The sequence below is a fragment of the Petromyzon marinus genome, unplaced genomic scaffold (assembly GCF_048934315.1).
Source record: "Petromyzon marinus isolate PM22_M1 ecotype Great Lakes invasive population unplaced genomic scaffold, UKy_Petmar_22M1.pri1.0 PM_G_Scaffold_51, whole genome shotgun sequence".
Classification (NCBI taxonomy): domain Eukaryota; kingdom Metazoa; phylum Chordata; class Hyperoartia; order Petromyzontiformes; family Petromyzontidae; genus Petromyzon; species Petromyzon marinus.
In genome coordinates, this window is record NW_027423004.1 from 882,656 (window position 1) to 896,260 (window position 13,605).

Consider the following 13,605-nt stretch of genomic DNA (forward strand, 5'->3'; position numbering starts at 1 on the left):
AGTCTATGGTGTAGTGTTAGTCTATGGTACAGTGTTGAGTCTATGGGTAGTGTTGAGTCTATGGTGCAGTGTTGAGTCTATGGTGCAGTGTTGAGTCTATGGTGCAGTGTTGAGTCTATAGTGCAGTGTTGAGTCTATGGTACAGTATTGTGTATGGTGCAGTGTTGAATCTATGGTGTAGTGTTGAGTCTATGGTGTAGTGTTGAGTCTATGGGTAGTGTTGAGTCTATGGGTAGTGTTGAGTCTATGGTGCAGTGTTGAGTTTATGGTGCAGTGTTGAGTCTATGGCGCAGTGTTGAGTCTATGGTGCAGTATTGAGTCTATAGTGTAGTGTGAGTCTATGGTGTAGTGTTTGTCTATGGTGCAGTGTTGAGTCTATGGTGCAGTGTTTGTCTATGGTGCAGTGTTGAGTCTATGGTTCAGTGTTGAGTCTATGGTGTAGTGTGAGTCTATGGTGCAGTGTTGAGTCTATGGTGGAGTGTTGAGTCTATGGTGCAGTGTTGAGTCTATGGGTAGTGTTGAGTCTATGGGTAGTGTTGAGTCTATGGTGTAGTGTTTGTCTATGGTGCAGTGTTGAGTCTATGGTTCAGTGTTGAGTCTATGGTGTAGTGTGAGTCTATAGTGCAGTGTTGAGTCTATGGTGCAGTGTTGAGTCTATGGTGCAGTGTTGAGTCTATGGGTAGTGTTGAGTCTATGGGTAGTGTTGAGTCTATGGTGTAGTGTTTGTCTATGGTGCAGTGTTGAGTCTATGGTTCAGTGTTGAGTCTATGGTGTAGTGTGAGTCTATGGTGCAGTGTTGAGTCTATGGTGCAGTGTTGAGTCTATGGTGCAGTGTTGAGTCTATGGGTAGTGTTGAGTCTATGGGTAGTGTTGAGTCTATGGTGTAGTGTTTGTCTATGGTGCAGTGTTGAGTCTATGGTTCAGTGTTGAGTCTATGGTGTAGTGTGAGTCTATGGTGCAGTGTTGAGTCTATGGTGCAGTGTTGAGTCTATGGTGCAGTGTTGAGTCTATGGGTAGTGTTGAGTCTATGGGTAGTGTTGAGTCTATGGTGTAGTGTTTGTCTATGGTGCAGTGTTGAGTCTATGGTGCAGTGTTGAGTCTATGGTGCAGTGTTGAGTCTATGGTGTAGTGTTGAGTCTATGGTACAGTGTTGAGTCTATGGTGGTGGTGACGGTGGTGCGTGTGGTGGTGGTGGTGGTGACGGCGGCGGTGGTCGCAGTGTATGCAGGTTGCAGGATGGCCTCGAGCGAGGGCAGCGTCGGACCGTGCCCCTGCCGCCGCTCTGCGTCCGGCGGCGGCGTCAGAGCCGCCGCCACGAACGACGCGGCCGCGGCCGTCGCCGCCGCCTTCAGCGACTTCGTCCGCGTGAGGTTTGGCGACGTCGACAGCTTCGGCGATTCCGACGGCGCCGACTGCAGCGACTCCGGCGGCGTCGCCTTCAGCGACAGGAGCGCCGACTGCGACGGTGTCGGCGTCCCCTACGGCGACATCATCGGCGACGTTGACGGCTTTGGCTTCGGCGACGTCAACAGCGCCGGCGACATGGACAGGATTGGCGACGACGATGACGACGATGGTGGTGGTGGTGGTGTTGAGTGCCGTGGCGGTCACGGCGGTGGTGAGCGCGGTGACGGTGGCCGTGGTGGTGCCGGATTGAACGAGGACTCTGACAGCTCCGTCCCCACAGTGCCGGAGAAGACGCGCAAACGGCAACACCAGAGGTACACTTACACACACACACACTTACACACTTACACACACACACACTTACACACACACACTTACGTACACACACCAACACACACTTACACACACACACTTACACACACTTACACACACACCAACACACACACACTTACACACGCACACTTACACACACTTACACACACTTACACACACACTTACAGACACGCTTACATACACTTACACACACACACTTACACACACACACTTACACACACTTACACACACACACTTACACACACACACTTACGTACACACACTTACACACACTTACACACACACACTTACACACACTTACACACACACACCAACACACACACTTACACACATACACTTACACACACTTACACTTACACACACTTCCACACACTTACACACACTTACACACACTTACATACACTTACGCACACTTACACACACTTACACACACACACTTACGTACACACACTTACACACACTTACACACACACACTTACACACACTTACACACACACACCAACACACACACTTACACACATACACTTACACACACTTACACTTACACACACTTACACACACTTACACACACACTTACATACACTTACGCACACTTACACACACTTACACACACACACTTACGTACACACACCAACACACACTTACACACACAAACTTACACACACTTACACACACACACTTACACACACACACACACTTACACACACACTTACAACAACAACAACAACAACCGCCATTCGCCACTAAGTGGCGGTGACGTCACCACGACGCTTGTGCCAGGCTATGTGCACCCTGAGGCCACGTGAAGTGTCGAACGCCCGCTGGCAGGAGGTCACGGGGCAGACCCAGGTGCCACGGGTCGACTGACTGAGATGACTGGCTGATGCACCACCTGTGCCCCCTACTGTGCCAACCTGCTGTGCTTTAGCCACCCGGCGCTCCGCTCGCTGTTGTGAGCGTCGCTCCTCCGCCCTCCGTTGTTGTTGGAGGGCGACTGCCTCCAACTGCCCAGTAGCATCCTTCACGAGCCTCCTCCACAGAGGCCGATCTTGACACCGCTGGTACCAGTCATCGGCAAGTCCACTCAGCTCCACGTCCTCCTGTACCACATCACTCCATCTCTTCTCTAGCCCGTGCCGCGCCCGCTTCGCCCCCTCAATCCGGCCAAACAAAAGCTGTTTCGGCATGCGGTGGCTGGGCATGCGGGCTACATGACCCAGCCATCGCAGCCTTGCCTGCCGGAGGAGCTCACCGATGGGACCCTGCCCAGATCTTTCAAGGATTTATGTGCTCCTCACACAATCCAGTCTGGTTAAACCCTGGATGGATCGTAGGCAGGGCAGCCTAAATGTTTCCAACCGGCGAAGATGTTCCATTAGGGGGGTCCACGTTTCGCAAGCGTAGAGAAGGGAGGGAATGACCGTGGCCGAGAAGACCTGAAGCTTAGTGCGGAGCGACAGACCAGGTAGCTTCCACACAGCGTTACGCAACCGATGAAAAGATATTGCCGCTCGACTGATTCGGAGTGAGACCTCTGCTGTTAAACTGGAGCCAGTCATAAGCACACTGCCCAGGTATGGGAAACTCTCCACTCTCTCCACAACTGCCCCATCACCGATTGGGAGTTGTGGGGGTGGAGTGTCCGATGGTACAAAATACCCAGGCAGGTGCTTAGTTTTGGTGGGGCTGATGGTAAGGCCCCACTTACACACACTTACACACACACTTACACACACTTACACACACACTTACATACACTAATGCACACTTACACACACTTACACACACACTTACGTACACACACCAACACACACTTACACACACAAACTTACACACACTTACACACACACACTTACACACACACACACACACTTACACACACACTTACACACACTTACACACACACTTACACACACTTACACACACACTTACATACACTTACGCACACTTACACACACTTACACACAACAACAACAACAACAACCGCCATTCGCCACTAAGTGGCGGTGACGTCACCACGACGCTTGTGCCAGGCTATGTGCACCCTGAGGCCACGTGAAGTGTCGAACGCCCGCTGGCAGGAGGTCACGGGGCAGACCCAGGTGCCACGGGTCGACTGACTGAGATGACTGGCTGATGCACCACCTGTGCCCCCTACTGTGCCAACCTGCTGTGCTTTAGCCACCCGGCGCTCCGCTCGCTGTTGTGAGCGTCGCTCCTCCGCCCTCCGTTGTTGTTGGAGGGCGACTGCCTCCAACTGCCCAGTAGCATCCTTCACGAGCCTCCTCCACAGAGGCCGATCTTGACACCGCTGGTACCAGTCATCGGCAAGTCCACTCAGCTCCACGTCCTCCTGTACCACATCACTCCATCTCTTCTCTAGCCCGTGCCGCGCCCGCTTCGCCCCCTCAATCCGGCCAAACAAAAGCTGTTTCGGCATGCGGTGGCTGGGCATGCGGGCTACATGACCCAGCCATCGCAGCCTTGCCTGCCGGAGGAGCTCACCGATGGGACCCTGCCCAGATCTTTCAAGGATTTATGTGCTCCTCACACAATCCAGTCTGGTTAAACCCTGGATGGATCGTAGGCAGGGCAGCCTAAATGTTTCCAACCGGCGAAGATGTTCCATTAGGGGGGTCCACGTTTCGCAAGCGTAGAGAAGGGAGGGAATGACCGTGGCCGAGAAGACCTGAAGCTTAGTGCGGAGCGACAGACCAGGTAGCTTCCACACAGCGTTACGCAACCGATGAAAAGATATTGCCGCTCGACTGATTCGGAGTGAGACCTCTGCTGTTAAACTGGAGCCAGTCATAAGCACACTGCCCAGGTATGGGAAACTCTCCACTCTCTCCACAACTGCCCCATCACCGATTGGGAGTTGTGGGGGTGGAGTGTCCGATGGTACAAAATACCCAGGCAGGTGCTTAGTTTTGGTGGGGCTGATGGTAAGGCCCCACTTACACACACTTACACACACACTTACACACACTTACACACACACTTACATACACTAACGCACACTTACACACACTTACACACACACTTACGTACACACACCAACACACACTTACACACACAAACTTACACACACTTACACACACACACTTACACACACACACACACACTTACACACACACTTACACACACTTACACACACACTTACACACACTTACACACACACTTACATACACTTATGCACACTTACACACACTTACACACAACAACAACAACAACCGCCATTCGCCACTAAGTGGCGGTGACGTCACCACGACGCTTGTGCCAGGCTATGTGCACCCTGAGGCCACGTGAAGTGTCGAACGCCCGCTGGCAGGAGGTCACGGGGCAGACCCAGGTGCCACGGGTCGACTGACTGAGATGACTGGCTGATGCACCACCTGTGCCCCCTACTGTGCCAACCTGCTGTGCTTTAGCCACCCGGCGCTCCGCTCGCTGTTGTGAGCGTCGCTCCTCCGCCCTCCGTTGTTGTTGGAGGGCGACTGCCTCCAACTGCCCAGTAGCATCCTTCACGAGCCTCCTCCACAGAGGCCGATCTTGACACCGCTGGTACCAGTCATCGGCAAGTCCACTCAGCTCCACGTCCTCCTGTACCACATCACTCCATCTCTTCTCTAGCCCGTGCCGCGCCCGCTTAGCCCCCTCAATCCGGCCAAACAAAAGCTGTTTCGGCATGCGGTGGCTGGGCATGCGGGCTACATGACCCAGCCATCGCAGCCTTGCCTGCCGGAGGAGCTCACCGATGGGACCCTGCCCAGATCTTTCAAGGATTTGTGAGCTCCTCACACAATCCAGTCTGGTTAAACCCAGGATGGATCGTAGGCAGGCCAGCCTAAATGTTTCTAACCGGCAAAGATGTTCCATTAGGGGGGTCCACGTTTCGCAAGCGTAGAGAAGGGAGGGAATGACCGTGGCCGAGAAGACCTGAAGCTTAGTGCGGAGCGACAGACCAGGTAGCTTCCACACAGCGTTACGCAACCGATGAAAAGATATTGCCGCTCGACTGATTCGGAGTGAGACCTCTGCTGTTAAACTTAACACTTACACACACACACTTACGTACACACACCAACACACACTTACACACACACACTTACACACACTTACACACACACCAACACACACACACATACACTTACACACACTTACACACACTTACACACACACTTACACACACTTACGCACACTTACACACACTTACACACACACACTTACACACACACACTTACACACACACACTTACACACACATTCTCTGGTTCTTTCCAGAGAATGTGTGTGTACACACATCAGGCAAAGGGGGTCAGCCTCTAAAGGCAAACTGTTTATAAAGGTTGAAAATGGGCGTGGCCCAAGTGTCGTCAGCAGCATGGGCGGGGCAGTTTATGTTAATGTAGCCCAGGTGTCAGCAGCATGGGCGGGGCAGCTTATGTTAATGTGCCCAGGTGTCAGCAGGATAAGCGGGGCAGCTTATGTTAATGTAGCCCAACTGTCAGCAGCATGACACTTTGGGTGTCTTTGTGGGTGAGTGTCACTGTGGGTGTCACTGAGTGTCACTGTGGGTGTTACTGTGGGTGTCACTGTGGGTGTCACTGTGAGTGTCACTGTGAGTGTCACTGTGGGTGAGTGTCACTGTGAGTGTCACTGTGGATGAGTGTCACTGTGAGTGTCACTGTGGGTGTCACTGAGTGTCACTGTGGGTGAGTGTCACTGTGAGTGTCACTGTGGGTGTCACTGAGTGTCACTGTGGGTGTTACTGTGGGTGTCACTGTGGGTGTCACTGTGAGTGTCACTGTGGGTGAGTGTCACTGTGGGTGAGTGTCACTGTGAGTGTCACTGTGAGTGTCACTGTGAGTGTCACTGTGAGTGAGTGTCACTGTGGGTGAGTGTCACTGTGTATGAGTGTCACTGAGTGTCACTGTGAGTGTCACTGTGAGTGTCACTGTGGGTGAGTGTCACTGTGAGTGTCACTGTGAGTGTCACTGTGGGTGAGTGTCACTGTGGGTGAGTGTCACTGTGAGTGTCACTGTGGGTGAGTGTCACTGAGTGTCACTGTGGGTGAGTGTTACTGTGGGTGAGTGTCACTGTGTGTGAGTGTCACTGTGAGTGTCACTGTGAGTGTCACTGTGGGTGAGTGTCACTGTGAGTGTCACTGTGAGTGTCACTGTGGGTGAGTGTCACTGTGAGTGTCACTGTGAGTGTCACTGTGGGTGAGTGTCACTGTGGGTGAGTGTCACTGTGAGTGTCACTGTGGGTGAGTGTCACTGAGTGTCACTGTGGGTGAGTGTTACTGTGGGTGAGTGTCACTGTGTGTGAGTGTCACTGTGAGTGTCACTGTGAGTGTCACTGTGGGTGAGTGTCACTGTGAGTGTCACTGTGAGTGTCACTGTGGGTGAGTGTCACTGTGAGTGTCACTGTGGGTGAGTGTCACTGTGAGTGTCACTGTGGGTGAGTGTCACTGAGTGTCACTGTGGGTGAGTGTCACTGTGAGTGTCACTGTAGGTGAGTGTCACTGTGGGTGAGTGTCACTGTGTATGAGTGTCACTGAGTGTCACTGTGAGTGTCACTGTGAGTGTCACTGTGGATGAGTGTCACTGTGGGTGAGTGTCACTGTGAGTGTCATTGTGGGTGAGTGTCACTGTGAGTGTCACTGTGGGTGAGTGTCACTGAGTGTCACTGTGGATGAGTGTCACTGAGTGTCACTGTGGGTGAGTGTCACTGTGAGTGTCACTGTGGCTGAGTGTCACTGTGAGTGTCACTGTGAGTGTCACTGTGAGTGTTACTGTGAGTGTCACTGTGGGTGAGTGTCACTGTGAGTGTCACTGTGAGTGTCACTGTGACTGAGTGTCACTGAGTGTCACTGTGGCTGAGTGTCACTGTGAGTGTCACTGTGAGTGTCACTGTGGCTGAGTGTCACTGTGAGTGTCACTGTGAGTGTCACTGTGGCTGAGTGTCACTGTGAGTGTCACTGTGAGTGTCACTTTGAGTGTCACTGTGAGTGTCACTGTGAGTGTCACTGTGAGTGTCACTGTGGCTGAGTGTCACTGTGAGTGTCACTGAGTGTCACTGTGGCTGTGTCACTGTGAGTGTCACTGTGAGTGTCACTGTGGCTGAGTGTCACTGTGAGTGTCACTGTGAGTGTCACTGTGGCTGAGTGTCACTGTGAGTGTCACTGTGAGTGTCACTGTGGCTGAGTGTCACTGTGAGTGTCACTGTGAGTGTCACTGTGGCTGAGTATCACTGTGAGTGTCACTGTGAGTGTCACTTTGAGTGTCACTGTGAGTGTTACTGTGAGTGTCACTGTAAGTGTCACTGTGAGTGTCACTGTGGCTGAGTGTCACTGTGAGTGTCACTGAGTGTCACTGTGGCTGTGTCACTGTGAGTGTCACTGTGAGTGTCACTGTGGCTGAGTGTCACTGTGGCTGAGTGTCACTGTGAGTGTCACTGTGAGTGTCACTGTGAGTGTCACTGTGAGTGTCACTGTGGCTAAGTGTCACTGTGAGTGTCACTGTGTCACTGTGAGTGTCACTGTGAGTGTCACTGTGAGTCTCACTGTCACCCTGGTTGTCCACAGCTCCGTCTCCGGCAGGAGGAAGAGAACGATGACTCAGATCACGCCGTCTGCAGCGTGCCCACAGGTGTGGGGGTGTGTGTGTGTGACCCTGTGTGTGTGTGTGACCCTGTGTGTGTGTGACACTACGTGTGTGTGGGGGTGTGTGCGTGTGTGTGACCCTGTGTGTATGTGGGGGTGTGTTTGTGACCCTGGGTGTGTGTGGGGGTGTGTGCGGGTGTGTGTGACACTACGTGTGTGTGACCCTGTGTGTGTGTGTGTGGGTGGTTGTCTGTGTGTGTGTGACCCTGTGTGTGTGTTTGTGACCCTGCGTGGGTGTGTGTGACTGTGTGTGTGACCCTGTGTGTGTGACCCTGTGTGTGTGTGACCCTGTGTGTGTGTGGGGGTGTGTGTGTGTGACCCTGCCTGGCACAAGCGTCGTGGTGACATCACCGCCACTTAGTGGCGAATGGCGGTTGTTGTTGTTGTTGACCCTGTGTGTGTGTGTTTGTTAGATATATTTTGTCACGTGATTTTGTGGTAATTTATTTAAGGTGGAGGGGTTACCAGCCCCTCGCACCCATCCAGAGCCCCCATTTAGCCGCTGTGGTAGCTACAAACGCCTTGAGGGGAAAAGCCAATCGGAATTGGCCCTCCCCCCACAGCACTGTCCACGACAGCATTGCCCGTCCGGCACTACGAGGATGTAGGGGGTTGTCTCCTCGGCCACGGTCTTTCCCTCCCTTCTCTACGCTTGCGAAACGTGGACCCCCCTAACGGAACATCTTCGCCGGTTATAAACACTTAGGCTGGCCTGCCTACGATCCATCCTGGGTTTAACCTGGCTGGATTGTGTTAGGAGCTCACAAATCCTTTAAAAGATCTGGGCAAGGTCCCATCTGTGAGCTTCACCAGCAGGCAAGGCTGCGTTGGCTGGGTCATGTAGCCGCATGCCCAGCCACCGCATGCCCAAACAGCTTTTGTTCGGCCGGATCGAGGGGGCTAAACGGGCTCGGCACCTCCTGCCAGCGGGCGTTGGACACTTCACGTGGCCTCAAGGTGCACATAGCCTGGCACAAGCGTCGTGGTGACGTCACGTAGCCACGAAGTTATGTCGCCGCCACTTAGTGGCGAATGGCGGTTGTTGTGACCCTGTGGGTGTATGTGACTGTGTGTGTGTGGGGGTGTGTGGGTTGGTGCCTGTGTGTGTGACCCTGTGTGTGTGTGGGTTGGTGCCTGTGTGTGTGACCCTGTGTGTGTGTGTGGGTTGGTGCCTGTGTGTGTGACCCTGTGTGTGTGTGGGTGTGTGTGGGTTGGTGCCTGTGTGTGTGACCCTGTGTGTGTGTCTGTGTCTGTGTGGGGGTGTGTGTGACCCACCACGGTGGTGGTGGTGGTCGGGGTGGTGGTGGTGGTGATGGTGACGATAGTGGCGATGGTGGTGATGATATCGGTGGTGGCGATGCCGATGGTGGTGACGGTGGTGGCGATGGTGGTGGCGATGGCGGTAGTGGTCACACTGAGGAGCGCTGGGCACCAGCCCTCGTCTCTCTGCCTCCCACAGGTCCACTGCCGCCACTGTACGGGGGAGGCCGAGACGCCTGCACGTGGAAGAGGAGCTGGCGCCGGTGATGGTGGTGATGGTGGAAGTGGTGGTGGTGGTGGTGATGGTGGTGGTGGTGGTGGAAGTGGTGGTAGTGGTGGTGATGGTGGTAGTGGTGGTGGTGATGGTGGTGTTGGTGGTGGTGATGGTAGTAGTGGTGGTGCTGGTGGTAGTTGTGGTGCTGGTGGTGATGGTGGTGCTGGTGGTGGTGCTGGTGGTGATGGTGGTGGTGATGGTGGTGGTGGTGGTGATGGTGGTGGTGGTGGAAGTGGTGGTAGTGGTGGTGATGGTGGTAGTGGTGGTGGTGATGGTGGTGTTGGTGGTGGTGGTAGTGGTGGTGCTGGTGGTGGTGCTGGTGGTGATGGTGGGGGTGATGGTGGTGATGGTGGTGGTGCTGGTGGTGGTGCTGGTGGTGATGGTGGTGGTGGTGATGATGGTGGGGGTGATGGTGGTGATGGTGGTAGTGATGGTGTTGCTGGTGAGAAAATGGAGGAGGAGGAGGAGGAGGAAGAGGAGGAGGGTGAGGAGGAAGAGGTGAGGGTCAGGACGCACACACTCACCCACGTGTGTGTGTGTAGGTGTGTGAGTGTGTAGGTGTGTGAGTGTGTAGGTGTGTGTGTGTGTAGGTGTTTGTGTGTAGGTGTGTGAGTGTGTAGGTGTTTGTGTGTGTGTGGTGTGTAGGTGTTTGTGTGTATGTGTGTGTGTGTGGTGTGGTTTAACTCGTGGTTTCGTGGACCCCCCTAATGGAACATCTTCGCCGGTTAGAAACATTTAGGCTGGCCTGCCTACGATCCATCCTGGGTTTAACCAGACTGGATTGTGTGAGGAGCTCACAAATCCTTGAAAGATCTGGACAAAGTCCCATCGGTGAGCTCCTCCGGCGGGCAAGGCTGCGATTGCTGGGTCATGTAAGCCCGCATGCCCAGCCAACGCATGCCGAAACAGCTTTTGTTCGGCTGGATTGAGGGGGCTAAGCGGGCGCGGCTCGGGCTAGAGAAGAGATGGAGTGATGTAGTACAGGAGGACGTGGAGCTGAGTGGACTTGCCGATGACTGGTACCAGCGGTGTCAAGATCGGCCTCTGTGGAGGAGGCTCGTGAAGGATGCTACTGGGCAGTTGGAGGTAGTCGCCCTCCAACAACAACGGAGGGCGGAGGAGCGACGCTCACAACAACGAGCGGAGTGCCGGGTGGCTAAAGCACAGCAGGTTGGCACAGTAGGGGGCACAGGTGGTGCATCAGCCAGTCATCTCAGTCAGTTGACCTGTGGCACCTGGGTCTGCCCCGTGACCTCCTGCCAGTGGGCATTCGCCACTTCACGTGGCCTCAGGGTGCACATAGCTTGGCACAAGCGTCGTGGTCATGTCACCACCACTTAGTGGCGAATGGCGGTTGTTGTTGTGTGGTGTGGGAAGCTGTAAGCCCCAGGCTACTTTGGGCTCGCCTTCCCATCAACCAGAGGCGAGGAGTGGTGGTCGTGGTTACTTAAGCCCCCACCGAAGACGGACATCTTTTGGGAGGATGCAGGCAAGGTCGATGAGTCAGATGCCTTCTATGACCTCCTGTAACAGGTGCTGGCTAAAGTGGCCCCTCGGGATAGAGTCGTCTTGTTTGGTGACTTCAATGCCCGAGTTGGTCATGATGCTGGCAACTGGTCTGGGGTGATTGGAAGGCATGGACCAGATCAGCTCAATAACAACGGTAGGAGGCTGCTATTTTTGTGGAGCCCATGGGCTTGTAATTACCAACACGCTGTTCCGGCATCGGCGCATCCACACAACATCATGGATGCATGCCGGGTCCAAGCAAGAACATCTGCTGGACTACATAGTGACAGAACAGCGGATGCGGGCCGATGTCCTTCATACCAGGACCTACCGTGGAGCTGATCTGCCGACTGACCATCGACTTGTCATCTGTAAGATGCGCCTGCCATTCTTCCACTCCGGTGGTGGGTGTACACCCAGGACCCCATTTCAACCTAAGGCGGCCTGGTCTCAACTAGTTGATGAAAGTTGCAAGCGAGAATTTCATCATCGCTTGCGGCTGGGGTTGGCATCGTCCCTCACTCCTCCAGATGTCGAGGGTAAATGGGCGAGGTTTAGGACTGTGACTCATGCAGCTGCAATGGCTGCTTTGGGTACGTGGTCCACACCTCCTCAGAGACCCTGGCTGACAGAGGACAAGTTCAGGCTGGCTGAGAAAAAGCGACAGGCCCACTCTCATTGTCTACAGCATTCCACGTCAGAGAATGAGGAGGCTGGCCGCAGCCTTCTCTCGGAGGTTCGGAGAACTGTGAGGCGCTGCAAGGATGGGTGGTGCTCGTGGGTTTTTGAGGAGATGGAATCTGCCTCAATGGCCCGTGATCACAAATCGCTCTTTAATTCCATCAAAAAGTAACCTGCAGCGGCACACCTATTACCATCATTAGGGGGAAAAAACGGTGATCCAATCTCCAACCCCCAGGAACAGGTTTTCAGATTTGCTGAGCATTTCTGTGAGGTCCTGGGGAAGGTGAAATCCCTCGGCCTGGAAAACATCATGGGACAAAGTGGGGATGACCCTGCTGAGGCTGAGGTGCCGCAAATATTGGAAGCAGAAGTCACCCCCTGTGAGTGGCTGGCTGAGGTGCCATCTGTTGAGGAAGTACTGAAGGCGATCCAGAGCCTGAGACCAGGAAAGGCACCGGGCAGAGATGATCTCCCAAGCGAAATGCTGAGGGATGGTGGCATTTGTGCATAGACTGCCCTACATGACATCATAACAACAGTCTGGACCACTGGATGGGTTCTGCAGGATTTGAAGGATGCCCTGGTGGTCCCCCACTTTGTAGTAAGGGGACCGCACAGACTGTAACAACGACAGGGGCATATCACTCCTCAGTGTGCCTGGAAAGGTCCTGACAAGAATTATTTAACATCGCTTTGCCAGGCACGCTGAGGAGAGGCTTGCAGAGCTCCAATGTGGTTTTAGGAAAGGGCGTTGCTGCACAGATGCCATATTTTCTTTCCGTCTGCTAAAGCAGAGGTGTAGGGAATTCCAGCAAGACCTACATCTCTGCTTTATTGACCTGGTCAAGGCCTATGATACCATCAGTAGGCCTGGCTCTGGGTTGGTCTTCGTGCTTTTGGAGTCCCTGACCCGCTGCTCACGATCATTAAGGACCTTCAAGATAGTGAGCGGGCCTGGGTAAATTTACGTGGCCGGGAGTCGGATCCATTCCCTGCTCACTTTGGGGTGCGAGAGGGATGTCATTTGGCTTCGACATTATTTAACATCTATTTCGACCACATAATTCGCGAAGCCTTCAATAGCTATACCGGAGGAATTTTCATCTGGTACAGATACAATGGGAGGCTGATCGATGCCCGGGTGGCTCCCTATTGCTCAACCATGTTATGTATGCCGATGATCTGGTAATTACTGCTTACTCAGCGGAGGAGTTGGAGGCGCTGCTGCTGAAACTGGAGCTTGCCACTAAGAGGTGAGGACTTACCATCAGCCCCACTAAAACTATGCACCTGCCAGGGTATTTTGTACCATCGGGCACTCAACCCCCACAACCCAATTGGTGATAGGGCAGTTGTGGAGAGAGTGGAGAGTTTCCCATACCCGACCAGTGTGCTCATGACCGGCTCCGGTTAAACAGCAGCGGTCTCCAAATCAGTTGAGCGGCATTATCTTTTAATAGGTTGCGTAACGC

At 53.7% G+C, this 13,605-nt stretch overlaps 1 protein-coding gene across 1 annotated transcript; it reads left to right on the forward strand.

Moving 5' to 3' along the window:
• Nucleotides 1-1,230: 1,230 nt before the first annotated feature.
• Nucleotides 1,231-11,907, forward strand: LOC142917463 (uncharacterized). The gene is made up of 4 exons (XM_076062147.1): nucleotides 1,231-1,721; nucleotides 8,329-8,392; nucleotides 9,866-10,268; nucleotides 11,870-11,907. Exons 1-4 carry the CDS (start codon nucleotides 1,237-1,239, stop codon nucleotides 11,905-11,907), a joined length of 990 nt encoding a protein of 329 aa, XP_075918262.1. The 5' UTR covers nucleotides 1,231-1,236.
• Nucleotides 11,908-13,605: the final 1,698 nt, after the last annotated feature.

Excerpts from the sequence above, each read along its gene's own strand:
- LOC142917463 (XM_076062147.1), top strand. The coding sequence starts at position 1,237 with ATGGCCTCGAGCGAGGGCAGCGTCGGACCGTGCCCCTGCCGCCGCTCT. Across the intron at positions 1,722-8,328 it reads CGCAAACGGCAACACCAGAG|CTCCGTCTCCGGCAGGAGGA; the intron begins GTACACTTACAC and ends GGTTGTCCACAG. Across the intron at positions 8,393-9,865 it reads CGTCTGCAGCGTGCCCACAG|GTCCACTGCCGCCACTGTAC; the intron begins GTGTGGGGGTGT and ends TGCCTCCCACAG.